This window comes from Nilaparvata lugens, chromosome 1 (genome assembly GCF_014356525.2).
Source record: "Nilaparvata lugens isolate BPH chromosome 1, ASM1435652v1, whole genome shotgun sequence".
NCBI classification, from domain to species: Eukaryota; Metazoa; Arthropoda; class Insecta; order Hemiptera; family Delphacidae; genus Nilaparvata; species Nilaparvata lugens.
Genome location: NC_052504.1, coordinates 28,854,679 through 28,870,054, shown reverse-complemented (window position 1 = coordinate 28,870,054; position 15,376 = coordinate 28,854,679). Strand labels below are relative to the sequence as shown.

Here is a 15,376-nt window from a genome sequence, read left to right as displayed (position 1 = left end):
TTAGACCTTGTGCTCAGGATGGCCTGACAAATCAATTAAAAAAGTGCGGGGAGGATGTGACTGCGCTTCAGGAGATAAGAAGAAGAGGATCCCACATTCAAAAGACCAAGGACTACAGCATACTAAGCAGCGGAAATAATACTAACACCTTTAGAACTGCTCTTGTGGTGCACAATAACTTTCTAGGTCAGCGTATGGACTTCAAAAATATCAATGAGAGATTGTGCTCAATAAGGATAAGAGATAAACTCTTTACAATCACAATGATCTCTGCTTCAAAGGGAGGAAAGTGATGAGGATGCAAAGGATGCTTCCTATGATAGGCTTGAGCAGCTATATCATTATGATGGTTCTCGACTTTTTGACTTTGCAATCAGCAACAGAATGACTATTGCAAGCTGCTGCTCTCTCCCTTAGAATATACATAAGGGAGTATGAAAGTTGTCACCTGATGCTGGATTGACTATGTTCTCATAGATAGACGGCATGCTTCAGATATAATGGATGTAAGAACCTTTAGAGGGCTACGTCGACTTTGACCACTACCTGGTGATGGTAACATGCAGGCAGAGAATATCACGACTGCATTATTTAATGAGGAATCCAAGAGTGGAAAAATTTGACAAATATAATAGTATTGAAGATGAGGGAAATCACCGAGAAATATGAAAAGAAAGTAAAGAATCAGTTAGCACCTGAAGAGATGGAGGTAGTCGATGGTGTGAAGCATGATTGGGGAATATTTAAAGTGGCTTTGACAAAAGCGGCAGAGGAAACATCAGGCAGCACGTGACCTGCTCGGAGGGAAGAATGGTTTCACCAGGAATGCAGAGATGCAATAAACATGTGGAACGAAGCAAGGCAGAGCACTGCAAAGAGTGACCAGGAATAGCAGGGGAGCGTTCGTTAGTCAGGACTTTAGCATTCATCCGTATGATTCAGTAGTTGTTGCAAAATTGCATAACTAAACAAATGAGGCCAGTTCAACTTGAGAAATTAATCCGTCTGAAAAGGTTAATTTCAGTTGAAACCTGGTTTCAAGTCCATTAAACTTGACTCATCACTGTGATTACTTCACCCACCCACGTTGCTTGCTGGTGCACTAGGCAGAATTGCATTGTCGCGTGAGTAGTTTCGAAAGTTCTCAACATAATTCGATTTCGGCCTACTTCTATTTCAATCGAACTAAAACAGTTCTGCACGTTCACTGCAGTACAAAGTTTGGAGTTATAATCTACAGTATATTATTCTTATCGTCCTTTTGATGTTCTTAGTTGACTGGCTCAGTTGTTCATTTCCTTACACTATAAATTATATATTCAGTTTAGTGTAACTACCTTACCTTACACTATATCTTTAACATGATATCTATACAGGGTGTCCCACCAAGGTTGTAACAGCTGTTGACCATGGATTCTACTTGACATTTCTGACAAAAAATTTCCAGTAATCTTATTTCCTATTGTCCTTAGTTATCGATATTTCCAGAATATGCCTACTTGGTCATTGAATACTCAATAACTCGAAAACTATTTGTCGAATTTTAAGGGTATTGTTGAAAAGAGCAGAACGTTTTAAACAAGATTAATGCAATTTTATTTGTTGTTAGTATTTTGTAGTTTTCTATTAGGGCTTAAACTTGAAAAAATGATATTCTTCAAATTCGAAGTCAAATTTCAAACAGTTTTTTCTCCATTTTTCTCCAGGTAATTATATTGATTTCAATATTTCAGAAACTCCTCCATTCCAGTAGCTTTCGAATGAGTATGAATTCGAAAAGGTAAGTTCCAAGATAAAGTGTTCAAAACTGCTAATATCTGGGATGAACACCTTCAAAATGAGGAAATTCACAAACAGCATGCATCAAATGGTGATCCTAAGGGTAAAATTACCTGATTCCTCTCTGACAATATTTACAAGCTTCAATCAACATTTTAAAATTCTACAATCTGAGACCTTAAAGATGCATAGACTCACATGCAGCGCTAGTGTCGTACTTGGAATTGAAATCGGTCATTGAGGGGGCAACCCATAAGATTATTAGGGCCTACATACCAATGCCTTTGTAATCTATAATATTACAAATATATAGATATAATTTCTCGTGCTAAAATACCCCAATGGAGGCCTTCAATTTCAAGTAAGAGCTATCATTGGGAAGGCATAGGCATTGTGGGTCTATATCTCTTTAAGGTTCTTGCCTACAATTATATGACTTTTTCATTAACTTGTATTATTTCCTGTACCATGGATCCTGAATAAAATAACAAGAAGTGTATGCTTCAGCCTATTTTCAGTTAAGTTTTCAGTGTTCTTTCCACTCAATTGACTCATAATATGTATCAACTTTGGCTAGTAGAGAAATGTTCGCGTTCATTATCATGAAATTCACCTTGATTGAGTACTTGAGTATGTTATTGGTGTACGGAGAGTGTGGATGCAATTCAAGTGAGGCGGAGAGAGTATACAGGAGACGTTTTCCTGACCGTAAACACCCATCTAATAACACGTTTTTGAAATTGACAGATGTCAAGATAGTAAGGGTCTAGGATCAGTTTCAAGGTAAGAGATGCTCGTCTTAATTTCTGAACCTTTTGAGTAGTATTATAATCTTATTCTAAAGTATTTCAAGCAGAATCCTCGATCTAGCATCCGGCGGGCAGCTGGGATGTTGTATTTTTCAGAAATGATTGTTCAAATAATATTGAAGAAGAATAACTTTCGACCATTTCATGATACCTCAGTTCAAGAGTTCAATGTACCTGATACTGTTCGAAGGATGCAGTTTTACCGTTGGATCTTAGCACGAGATTGTGTTTCAAACATTTTATGGACAGATCACAGATAAAAGTACGTTCACAAGAACTGGTGCTGTAAATTTCCACAATACACATACATGACCTTTCATTTTCCCTGCAATAATAAATGGTGAAGTTTATATGGACTTCAAACAAAAGTTTCTCAACCAGATCACTCCCGTGTTATCGGATGGGCACGTTAAACTGTCGGTCCCGGCTGAAGTATGACAGTCCCAGTCCGTAAGGCCCATTAACGGTTCAAATTATATATTCAAGCGGTGGGACCTTCCCACAAGGGACTCCCCACCAACAAAAGCCATACGAATTTACTTTTTTATGGACTTTCTGGTCAATGAGCTTCACGAATTGAAGGAAGACGTGCCTCTCAATTCGAGTCAGAATATGTGGCTTCAGTTGGATGGCTATCTCCCTCATTCCCTCATTATGCTAGAAACGTCCGTGGGTGGCTTGATAACAATTATGCTGGGCGATGGATTGGCCAACGTGGACCCGTAAGTTGGCCACCACGCTCACCTGATCTAACTCCAATAGACTTCTACTGCTGGAGGGTTGTGAGAAGTAAAGTTTACTTTTACTGTAGAGACTAGGGAGGAACTGATTCTCAGAATTCGATTGACGTTTAAAGTAATGAAGACACGGCCCAACGAAGTGAGACGGGCTACTCGAAGCTTGTTGAACGGCAGCAGAAGTTGCATAAACAGAAATGGAAGCTATCTTGAATTCCTGTAAGCAGTGAGCATGATATGTATCCTGATTACCATCAGAATGATTGCCAAAAGTTTTTTTTAATTCTGTCATTCATCTACTTTGAATAATTATTCTATGAAACTTCAACTGAGTTGTGGTCGATGTTGTAGAAACGTTCCATGATGAAATAAAAACACATAGATGTTGTCAGTTTTCTACACTTTAATTTGGTACACGACCATGGTTTCGTGACCACACAGGTCACATTTTCAAGCTGACTAAAACTAAAACGGACATATTGGGCTGTTCAAAATAATACATGGTAGCCAACTCAACCTAAAGAAATAAAATAGCCTACTAAATAATTTGATGCATTGAGACAATAATAAATGGTGAGTTTCATAATCTAATAATGTTTAAAAATTCCAAAATATATTTTAGTAGAATTGAATAAATATATTAATCTATGAAACTAAACAGAAAGAAAGAATAATCATGTAGCCTAAGTAAGTTTGAAAGTTGGGAAACAGCTGAGAGGAGTGAATGTAGTCTGTTTACCATTGAATTTAGGATCGAAGTTAAAGAATTCCCACAGTTGGATTAATGGAAAACACAAAGAACTTGAAAATTAAAAGAACTAACTCTATAAATAATTAAGTAGAATTGAATAAATATATTAATCTATGAAACTAATCAGAAAGAATAATCATGTAGCCTAAGTAAGTTGGGAGTTAGGGAACAGCTGAGAGGGGTGAATGTAGTCTGTTTACCATTCCAATTAAAATTGTAAATATAACCTATTTCAATGAATGTGAGATTGAAATGAAAGAATCCTTATAGTTAAGTAATTAAAAACATAAAGAACTTGAAAATTAAAAGAACTAATCCTATAAATAATTTTAATCTCAAGATAAGTCAAAAAGATAAGTCATATTAAAAACTGTGAAGCTGATATTTTAGGAAATGTGGTTTGATGGTCTAATTGAATAAATTGAATGGATGGCAAATGAATGAATGATTATGCTAGCTCTAATCACACTATAACCTGAATGACTAAGAAGTACATAAATTTTCCAACTACAAGTACAATATTTATTCTACAGCAGATCTTAAATTATCAGAAAAATCTAATCCTACTATTGTGTGTTGTACAGTTATTGTTGTGAGGTGACTATTGTGTTTGCTTAGTTACTTCTTAAAACCATTTTACTAATGTAGCAGTTAACAAATTCCAACTGTTCGTTAAGGTTGTCACTGTTTGGACATCCAATGATTTTTTGGATTTCCATTGCTTCTAAAATATTCAAAAGCCTTCCTTTTTCGCATACATGTAGAATGTTCACATCTTTGGTGTGATCAAAGCTGTGTCCTGCCGTGATTAAGTGCTCTGCAAATTTGGATGTGTCCTTCTTGTGCTCCCATGCTGTTTTGTGCTCTAAGATCCTGATTCTGAATTTTCTTCCTGTCTGACCTACATATTGGGCATTGCACTCCCCACACTTCAACAGATACACTCCACTTTTATCCCATTTTTCAATTTTGTCTTTTGACATGTTCAACAGTTTGTGTAGAGTTGGAATGGTTTTGAAGGCCACTCTAAAACCATTCCTTCTAAGTAGCCTTCCTATCTTCTCTGAAACTAATCCTAAATATGGTATTGTGATCCATTTTACTTCATCCTGTGGGTTTGAACTTGTGTATATTTCTTTTAGTATCTTCTGGTTTTTCTTCTTTTGGAGTAATCTAATTATGAACCTATTGTTGTATCCATTGTTCTCTGCAATTTTTAGGATGGTGTCCAGTTCTGTTTTGAAATCTGCATTCACTCCTCTCAGCTGTTTCCCAACTTTCAAACTTACTTAGGCTACATGATTATTCTTTCTTTCTGTTTAGTTTCATAGATTAATATATTTATTCAATTCTACTAAAATATATTTTGGAATTTTTAAACATTATTAGATTATGAAACTCACCATTTATTATTGTCTCAATGCATCAAATTATTTAGTAGGCTATTTTATTTCTTTAGGTTAAGTTGGCTACCATGTATTATTTTGAACAGCCCAATATGTCCGTTTTAGTTTTAGTCAGCTTGAAAATGTGACCTGTGTGGTCACGAAACCATGGTCGTGTACCAAATTAAAGTGTAGAAAACTGACAACATCTATGTGTTTTTATTTCATCAATTATTCTATGAATAAATGTTGTTGGATCGTGTAAAAGTGTATGATTAATATTTTATATAGGCTATATGCTACAGAAAATAATGATTGTGAATTTCCTCATTTTCAAGGTGTTCATCCCAGATATTAGCAGTTCTGAACACTTTATCATGGAACTTACCTTTTCGAATTCATACTCATTCGAAAGCTTCTGAAATGGAAAAGTTTTTGAAATATTGAAACTACTATAATCACCCGGAGAAAAAACGGTTTGAAATTTGACTTCGAATTTGAAGAATAGCATTTTTCAAGTTTAAGCCCTAATAAAAAGCTACAAAATATATAAAAACAAATAAAATTACATCAATCTTGTTTTAAATGCTCTGCTCTTTCCAAAAATACCCTTAAAATTGAAATTTGACCAGTAGTTTTCGAGTTATTGGGTATTCAATGACCGGAAGTAGGCATATTCTGGAAATATCGAAAAATCGATAAATCTCAAAAACTAAGGTCGATAGGAAAAAAGTTTACTGAAAAAAACTCAAATAATCAACATGCTCAACTCTTTACTAGCTCATTGACTAGACAAGTAATTCATAAACTCGTTTATAGTGGCATTTTTTGTTTATAAACCCAGTTCTATAATGAACTGTATTATTCATGATAAATAGTGGTTGACATCTATTATTAATTTGATTATAGACATTCAGTCCATCTGTTCAACTCTATAATAGAACTCATGATTGAAAATAATGACTCCCTCGTTAACTCACTTCATGAGTTTACCAGTAGAACACACACATGGCTTGATTTATTCCAGCGACCAACTTGTGGTTCAAGTGAGCGCAATACTTTGCTCGCCAGGTGCATTGTTTATTCAGGAGATGCCTGCATCGGACTGGGGATGATAGCGGAGCTCTGCTTCAGCAGTAATTGAAATGTTTGTTCGACTCGTTTACAATTTTCGCTGGCGGCTATATTCGCTGGGGGATGAGTTCCGCATAGTCGATCTCTGGACTTTGATTGTTAGCGATCGTGTGTGATGTTTACACCCACGTATGTGTGGATTCTATGATAGATTGCAGTGTAGGTTTACTGGAAAAGGATTGGCGACTGGAGAGAGCTGGGAGTTAGTGAGATTTACTCTCCTTGGGGAGTCTAAAAACGCTCCATATCTCAGATTGATTAGATCGATTGACACTGAGAAAAACTGAGCGGCGCAGGCGGCTTATATCTCTCATCTCGTGTTCCCATATGCCCAGTAAGTGTCGACCAGTAATGGACACTGTCGAACATCGGACCATCAATTTTGAGGCAACCTATTGAATTTATTGCGATGTGGCTCACAGGATGGGTATCACGTGAATCTGATTGACTGTTGAGTTGAGAATATCTCTTCAAATCGAGTATCATAGTCCCAATGATATTATCGAGCAAGATAATTTCAAATTTAATAAATACAAGCATCAACATCAGATACTTGCCCACCCCTAAAAACATTCATAATCATAAAATGATAATTATTGACTTTGGAAAAATGCATTATAGCAAGCATTATAAACTTAACCATACTTTGTACATTCCATAAGATCAAGAATGAAGACTCAGGAATAAAAGTCGTTTTGGCCTAGCGCCTTTTTTATTCCGCTTTTGTGTTCCAATGTATGAATGAATGAATGGGAGACTTGAATATCACAAGCCACCTTTCAAGAATCGAATAAAAACTGTTCCTACATAAAATCGTCTACTTTTAAATATTACTTCACTAATACTTCCATGAAAACCATTTCTGAAGACCCACTCTTCTAAGCAACAGAACACAGTTGTTCAAACTATCAAGATACAGTTATATGTGATGAGAAACAATATATACTGAAAGGCCGATTAGAATATTGATGGTTGACGAAATAATAAGTGGAGATTGCATTTTGATCTGCTACTTAAAATTACATTTTATAAAAAGTACAGTTGTATTGAAGAAATAATTTTTACTGATCACATATATTTTCTACCAAGGAAAATTTCTCACTTGGAAATTTCAAATTGGATGAATGTAAAGGGAATAATGATTTCGACTAAAGACTTCGAACAGTGGAAAGTGGCTCATTCATGTTAATTTGACCCGATTTTAAGGATAATTTTGTAAGTCCGATTCTAAGCTAGATAGGCGACTGATTCCATCACATAATAATGTTGAGCGGCTTAGGACGTTCATTGATGAATTGATCTTTTCGTCTATTTTAATTCACTCGAATGACATCATTATATTGAAATCAAGGTACCTAGAATAGAATATATTCTAGGTACATTGATTAAAATCATTATTTGATGATCAATTTCATTGGTAATGTTCCTGTTGAACTATAGAAAACATTCTGCTGGTGTCATCGCAACAGTCGTCACTGGAGTATCATGTTTCTGTCTTGTTTACTTCCTTCCTTGATATTTCAGTTGATGGGAATCGAATTGATTACTTAGCTGAGGTAAGTGAACCGTGTGGCGTAGTACACAGTGCGTCTCTTCCCCTCAGATTCCGTTTTTTCTCAAAGGCTACGTTCATCTGGCTATCATGGATTGACTTGGGAAGCAGAATAAACACAATTTGAAAGTGTCCGTACCAGCAGAGTGGAGTGAAACTACTGGAATTAGCCGTTCTCTGCTGTGCGCTCCCGAAGTCTGAAACTGAAAGTCCTGGCTACCTTTGTGCCTGGTAATTTAATTGAGCCGAAGTCTCTCCTCTCGACCGGCAGCCGATCTTACTTTGATTCCAACCTGGAGAGCTCCTCGTTACTGTCTAATAGATATTAAGTGGTCCCTCCGCCACTGCTATAGACCTTGTCTTACATGTCCTGGCTTCTCAGCTGATGAAAGGCATTGCTGTATCATGCGTAGCCTACAGGCTTTTGCTTTTAGTGCCTTCAGCAACCAATAACTATCCATAAATATTTAAATGATACATTGTGGTTAACCATGATGACAAATTTGATCCTGAGAGTGGACAGAACACCTAGAGAAATTGTCACTATACATATTTCATACATACAACAAACATAATTGAACAATATCCAGTCAGTTCTGAAACAGTATTTAATGATTTTACCATGATAGTCACGACTCTTCTAGTTTCATTCAATCTTTTTTCATTCGTGATAATGTTTGTTCATATGCCTGCCTACTATGTGCTACTATGTACGTATTAATATGCTTGTACGTTTATATGCTTGGAGGATGAACAATGGCCTTTTTCACACCTCTCCCTTGTTGCACAAGTGAAAAATTATAGTTCATCAGTTATGAACAAGTGCAAAAGGACACTCTTTTTCAACATCAATCTAACGTGACGAATTCACATTCATTCTAAAAAATCACGTGTGCTGATAATGAATTTTGTGCTGATATCGGATCTTCGAGAGTATAATGACATAGTTATAAAACGTAATTAATAACGATAAGAATGCACGATCTCCTCACCTCCTCTCATCGAATGCTAAAAAAATTTTTGTATGTTCATCTACTAACTATTCTAAACCAGTAATTTGTGCATGTTTCATATACTTTGTGTGATGAATTTTTTTAAAAATATACCTCATGAGAAGAGAGAAAGATTGTGATTACCTTTTAAAATGAAAGAATTTGCTAAAAGAATGGTTAGCGACCGAGCGATAAAGCTTACTTATCAGTAACTGTATATTAGATAAGAGTACCGTTCTGTACTGCATATTTTCTAGAAAATTATTTAGAACCTAATAGAACCTAAACTTCCAATTTTGTTAATTCGTCTTCTGAGTTCGATTATTTCTTAAGCCTGTCAATTATTGTGTCTGATACGTTCTATATCATCAAGAACCGATCGAATACTATCATTGAAATAATTGAGCTGGATATTGGAACAGGCCTAAGTGGATGTAGTGAGTGGGGTCAGATCGAGATATTTATTCTCTGTCCTTACCTGCTCATATATCAGCTTTTATCTGTTACCAACCTCGACTTAGGAGCGAATACATCAATTGTATAGCAGATGCAGCCGGAGATCATATAATTTCCCACAATAGAGCTTAAAACCCGGCAAGACTCTGTTCTCGAAATATATTCTGAACGATATGTGGTCCAATTTTAATCCTTCAGAACTTATTAGAGACGCAGTCCCGTAAATTATCTACATCGGGATTTTTGCTCGACCTGTATGATTTTGTATGCTCATTCTTCACAGGTAATAATTTTAAGGTATCCGTATTCAGTGTTTAGCGTCCGCTACACTACTTATAAAAATTTCATCATCATACAATCTGTCATAAGAAGAATCAAGGGTGAGCGAGCGTTTAGGCCTCCTGCGATTCCGACAATTGTATTGAATCTTGTAGTGAATCAATCAGTCTGGTGTACACTTAGCATCCACGCACGCAGTTACAAAATTTATAACCTCAACACCATTGATTCAGTGCAAGATTCACCCTATGTGTATCGACTTGTCCTTGGAGGTGAGAGTGACTCCCCCAGGAAAAGCTTTACATGATTTGCCGGCCCAACGTGAGGCATTTAAATACAGCATTACAGGATTTGGCGCCCAATGTGAGGCATTGATGAGGTGGATAATCAACTGTGAGGATTATTTAGTTGCTCAGTATACTATAGCGCTGACAACGGGAAAATTTTTTGAAAAATTCATGGTTGTGAATTTCTTCAAATTTAATATTAACTGTTCACTGGCATATTAAAATAACAAGACATACCATACCCAATTTTTGAACAGAAAAGAAATTTATCGATTGATGAATTTTTTAGAGAAAAAATCGAACTCAGAATTTCATTATTGTGTTATTCGAAAATTTGGTCATATTATAAGTCATAGGTATAAGAAATACCATAAGAGAAGTCATATTATTTTAAGAGCATTAGGTCTATGCCAAAACAATTTATAAAAAATTTATGGAAAAGAGGATTGAAGTTATTTACATTTTTAAAATTTTTAAAGCATAAGGAGGGAAGTGAAATTAAATCACGGATATATTGCGGAATAATTCAAGCAGAACACTGCTGCTTTTGTATAAAATTTTGCGAAGAATACTAGCCCTATATAGAATTGCGGCAAGAACTTATAAGAGTAAAATATTTATAATAATAAGAATAATAAATTATAAGAGGCGTACCTTCGTTATCGCATTATCCATTGTGTATCCTTTATGTTATTATCATTCTATGTTAACAATATTGCTAATTCGATCCACATTCTTATCACACATATCTTTAAATCACACTTTATTATTTTTCAATTTGAACGAATTCTTTACACTATTTCAACTTGTGATCTTTCATTTGTAATCATTCACATAACATCACATGTTCGCGATCGTTTCAACACACTTTGCATCATTGTATCATCCAATAAATTATAAATTATGGAAGAACCACACCGCATCCTGGAGGCCACATCAGCGATGTCAGAGACGGAGGAGTTCGCGCGGGAGAAACGCCCATGCATCACCGCTCCAGAGGTTCAGACGCCCGCATCTCATGTCATAGAACCATTGCCGCCGACTGAGGACCGCACATTCACCCTTTCCGAGCAGGATATAAACACCCTCCTGGAAGCAGTAAACAAAATGATTAAAATACAAGAACAAATGAGGGAAGAATCAAAGAAGGAAATTCAAGAGATGATTAGAGAAAACAAACAAGCAAGAGAAGAACTAAAGAAAGAAAAGAAACAAATAAATGAAACACTAAACAATGTGATTGAAGATACCAAACAAGCAAATGAAGAATTAAAGAAAGTATATGAACAGGATTTCGATAAACTGGAACAAAGGTTGAAAGAAGCAACAGAGGAAAGCAGGATGGTAACACGGCAAATTGAGGAGAAATGTCAGACAATTAAAATCAATAGTGGACCAGAGACTGAGCCCATGCATGCAGAAGCAAACATACTCGACGAGGAGGTCATAAAACAGGCAAGCGAACGTGACACGTGTATGGAGGACCAACCTACCGAGAATGTCAAAACTGAAGTCGCCCTGCACCCTGCAGAATGCCGAGAGGAGCGGACGACATCACCAGCCAAGCCGAAGATGTCATCCATGGCATAGAGGGACAGCCCGTACCACCGCCCGCAGAATGCCAAGACGAGCCGGACGACATCACCCGCCAAGCTGAGGATGACATCCATCAGGTAGAGGGACAGCCCGTACCACCGCGCGCCGGACACCAGGAGTCCAAGGACGTTGCCCGCCGAGTAGAAGAGCAGCCTGGACCGCCGACCGCCCACATCACCGTCCATCCACTGAGGACAGCACCTGCAACAGATAAAATCAGTTCTCATGAAGATTGCCCACTAAACAATAGAAGTAAAACGGAAACCCGCAGCAAATCAAAATCAGAGAAAAAACCGATAACCTATAAATCAAAACAACACACAAGCAAAATAGCAGTTCAACGGAAAGGAAGAAGCATTAATAGAGTTTATCTACACCGCCATCATATAAGGCTAAAATCTTACATCAAGCTTTCTACCAACATGCAAGAAAAAAGGAAAATAGTCTCAAGAAGGACCTACAATCACCGCAGTCATGTCCGGTTGAAATCAAACAGACTGTACACCAGCATGCAGAAAAGGAAAATATTATTTAAAAGAACCCACAGACACCACCGGCATGTAAGGTTTAAAAATATCAAACTGCATGTCACCGGCCGACAAAGAGGAAACGAGTTTATAAGAATTGATTTACACCACAGGCATGTCCGTTTTAAGCAAAGTTTAGTAAAACGGACAGTCACAAATCGGAATTGGACCTTGAATGACACCAAATCAAATTTAGATGGGGGCTTAAAGAAGAAATAATTCTCTAATTAATTGGAAGCTACATTCGTGGAGTACACAAATTATCAACATTTTCATAATCACAGCCTACCCATCGAATCATTACTTTGCATACTGGCACCTTTCTACTGCAGCCTAATCAACATAACCTAAACTTCGCCGCATCTCAGCTAATAAGGAAATATTATAAATCCACATCAAATGAAGAAATTATTATCAACTTTAGGTCAAGAAAATTAAACTACAGAACAACTATAAAAATTACCAACCTGATCAAGCCATCTGCCTCATGTCATAGTCATCACAGAAACAATTGTCTAACACCATCTGCACAACTGAAAAACAGAAACAAAAATTATATTATCAACAGAAAATAACTGTAAATTAGAAATAAGATGAAATTAGTAGTGAATAGGAGGAAAAAAAATAAACAAAGTTTTTTTGAAAAAATGTGTAAATCTAACCTCGAAATACAGAATCGATCAAGAAATCTATTCAGAACCAAAGCCTGTTCGATAATTTTCTTCGTCATACCAGCCAATGTGTGCGAGATCACAGAAAATTGTAATGAATCAAAGCAATATCGTTATTAGTTGTTATAATCTATTATTTAATGTGAAATTATAAGTAAAAAACGCAACCAAAAATATCCTGATATCCTGATTCATTATTCCAACTGTTTCATTAATTTTTGTAATGGGACAGCTTAAATAGATTTGAAGGTCGTCTGCATAAGTATGGAAACTGGAGAATTTGATAATGGAAGAAAGGTCATTAGCATACAAAGTGAAGAGGAGAGGGCCTAAAATTGAACCTTGTGGTACTCCATGCATAACGTTTTTCCAAGTGGACTTTTTGTCACCGACATATACACATTGTTTCCTACCCAATAGATAGGATTTAAACCAAACTAACGAGTTGTGACTGAAACCAAGAATAGCCAACTTATTCAGAAGGACTGTATGATCAACAGTATCGAATGCTTTAGAAAAATCAAATAGGGTGAGGATGGTGCATTTTCTTTGGTCCATAGCTAACCTTATATCATCAGTGACACGAAGCAGAGCTGTCTCAGTTGAATAGAATTTTCTAAAGCCTGATTGAAAGTTATGAAGCTTACTATTGTTGTCTAGAAATTTTACAACTTGAGCATGAATGAGTCTTTCCAGCACTTTGGACAATGCAGGTAAAATACTGATTGGTCTAAAATCCTCAACTTTATTGGGTGATGGAACTTTATTTAGAGGGCGAACCAGAGCAAACTTCCAGTTTTCAGGGAAAATGCCTTCTTCAAGTGACTTGTTGAAAATGTCTGTAATGGTTGGTAAAACAGCAAATAACATCTTCTTGATAAATTTAATAGGAATTTTGTCTACAACCATAGCATTACTATGAATACGTTGAATTGCTCTGAAAGTGTCTTCTTCTGAGATTGGATGGAAATGAAATTGATGAGTAATTGGTGAATCTAAGTTTGTAACCTGCTCTTCAAGATCATTGATATGATTAGCAATGACAACTTCGTCGCGTTGGTTAGAGTGTGAAACGAAATGGTCATTTATATTGTTCAATGGTAAGTCTATTTGTGGATTCGATTTCTGTTTGCCAAGCCCGAATTCTTTTATTCCCTGCCAAAGTGATTTAGAGTCTTGTCTATTGTTTGTCATAAACGAATTCAAGTACCTAATCTTTGAGTTCCGTAATTCCTGTTTAACTCTATTTCTAAGGCTCCTATACTCTATCAAACTGTCCAAGTCAAATGTCTTTTTAAATTTTCTATGTGCTTTGTCTCTACGTCCAATCATCTTAAGTATGTCTTCAGTCATCCACGATACTCGTCGTTTTCTATTAATCCTCCTTGTCACATTAGGTGCATGTTTGTCATACAAAGTCAAAGTCCAATTCCCGAAAGTCTTGACCATGTCATCAACACTGAGGGTAACGCTTTAATTTGATGCCATGGAGTCTGAGCCACATCAGTCAGGAAGGCGACTTCATCAAAGTTTTTGAAGTCTCTATAAGTGATAATTTTCTGTTCTGGCTTAGGTATCTTATGAGAAAGTACACAGTAGATCAAATCATGTCCAGAAATAGCTGGGACTGGGATTTGGCCTGCTTGAACAATCTCGTTAGGATCACTAACAATGAGAAGGTCAATGAGTGTGTCAGATACATTAGTATGATGAGTTGGATCGAGAGGTAAAATAGTCATGTTTAGGCATTGGAAAATAGTAGTCAGTTGAAAGTAGTCAAAGTTACGATTTGTCATGTTCAAGTCGGTGTTCATATCCCCCATAACTAGTATACGGCTATAACAAGGCATAAGAGAAAGCAAGGCATTTTCGAAATCTGTAAAATGACCTATTTTTGGTGGGCAATAACAGATACCAACGAGTAATTTATCAGTACTAGATAAGGCTAATTCAAGTAGCATAAACTCTGGTCTGGAACAATACTCTTGTTTAGATGTGATTAAAACTTTTGTTTTGATACCATCTTTCACATAAATTGCTACACTCCCACAAGCTTTATTTAATCTATCATTCCGGAAAAGATTATATCCAGGTAATGCAACAAAATTTGATGAAATACTAGGCTTCAAAAATGATTCGGAAATTCCAATTACATTGAAGTCCTGAAAACGGAAGATTGCTCTGAGTTCATCAATGTGGCAGCTGAGGGATTGGATGTTAAGGTGAGCAGCCTTGAAAAGTTTTTTGGAAGAGTGGAGCTTATTTGCTAGAAACATACCTGCGTCATTATTACTATTATTGAAATAATCATACCTACTTGAGGGCGAGCGAGCTGACGTGTCAGTGAGAGGCATCATGGAAGCAGCAGACCAATCGTGAACCGACCTCAGAACGACGCATGACGGGGAAAATGGGGATGAA

At 36.4% G+C, this 15,376-nt stretch overlaps 1 protein-coding gene across 1 annotated transcript; it reads left to right on the top strand.

The window, feature by feature from the left end:
- The first annotated feature begins 11,064 nt into the window (after window positions 1–11,064).
- On the top strand, window positions 11,065–11,751 carry LOC120349785 (reticulocyte-binding protein 2 homolog a-like). The gene has a single exon (XM_039420537.1). The coding sequence runs from the start codon at window positions 11,065–11,067 to the stop codon at window positions 11,749–11,751; it is 687 nt and encodes a 228-aa protein (XP_039276471.1).
- The last annotated feature ends 3,625 nt before the right edge of the window (window positions 11,752–15,376 follow it).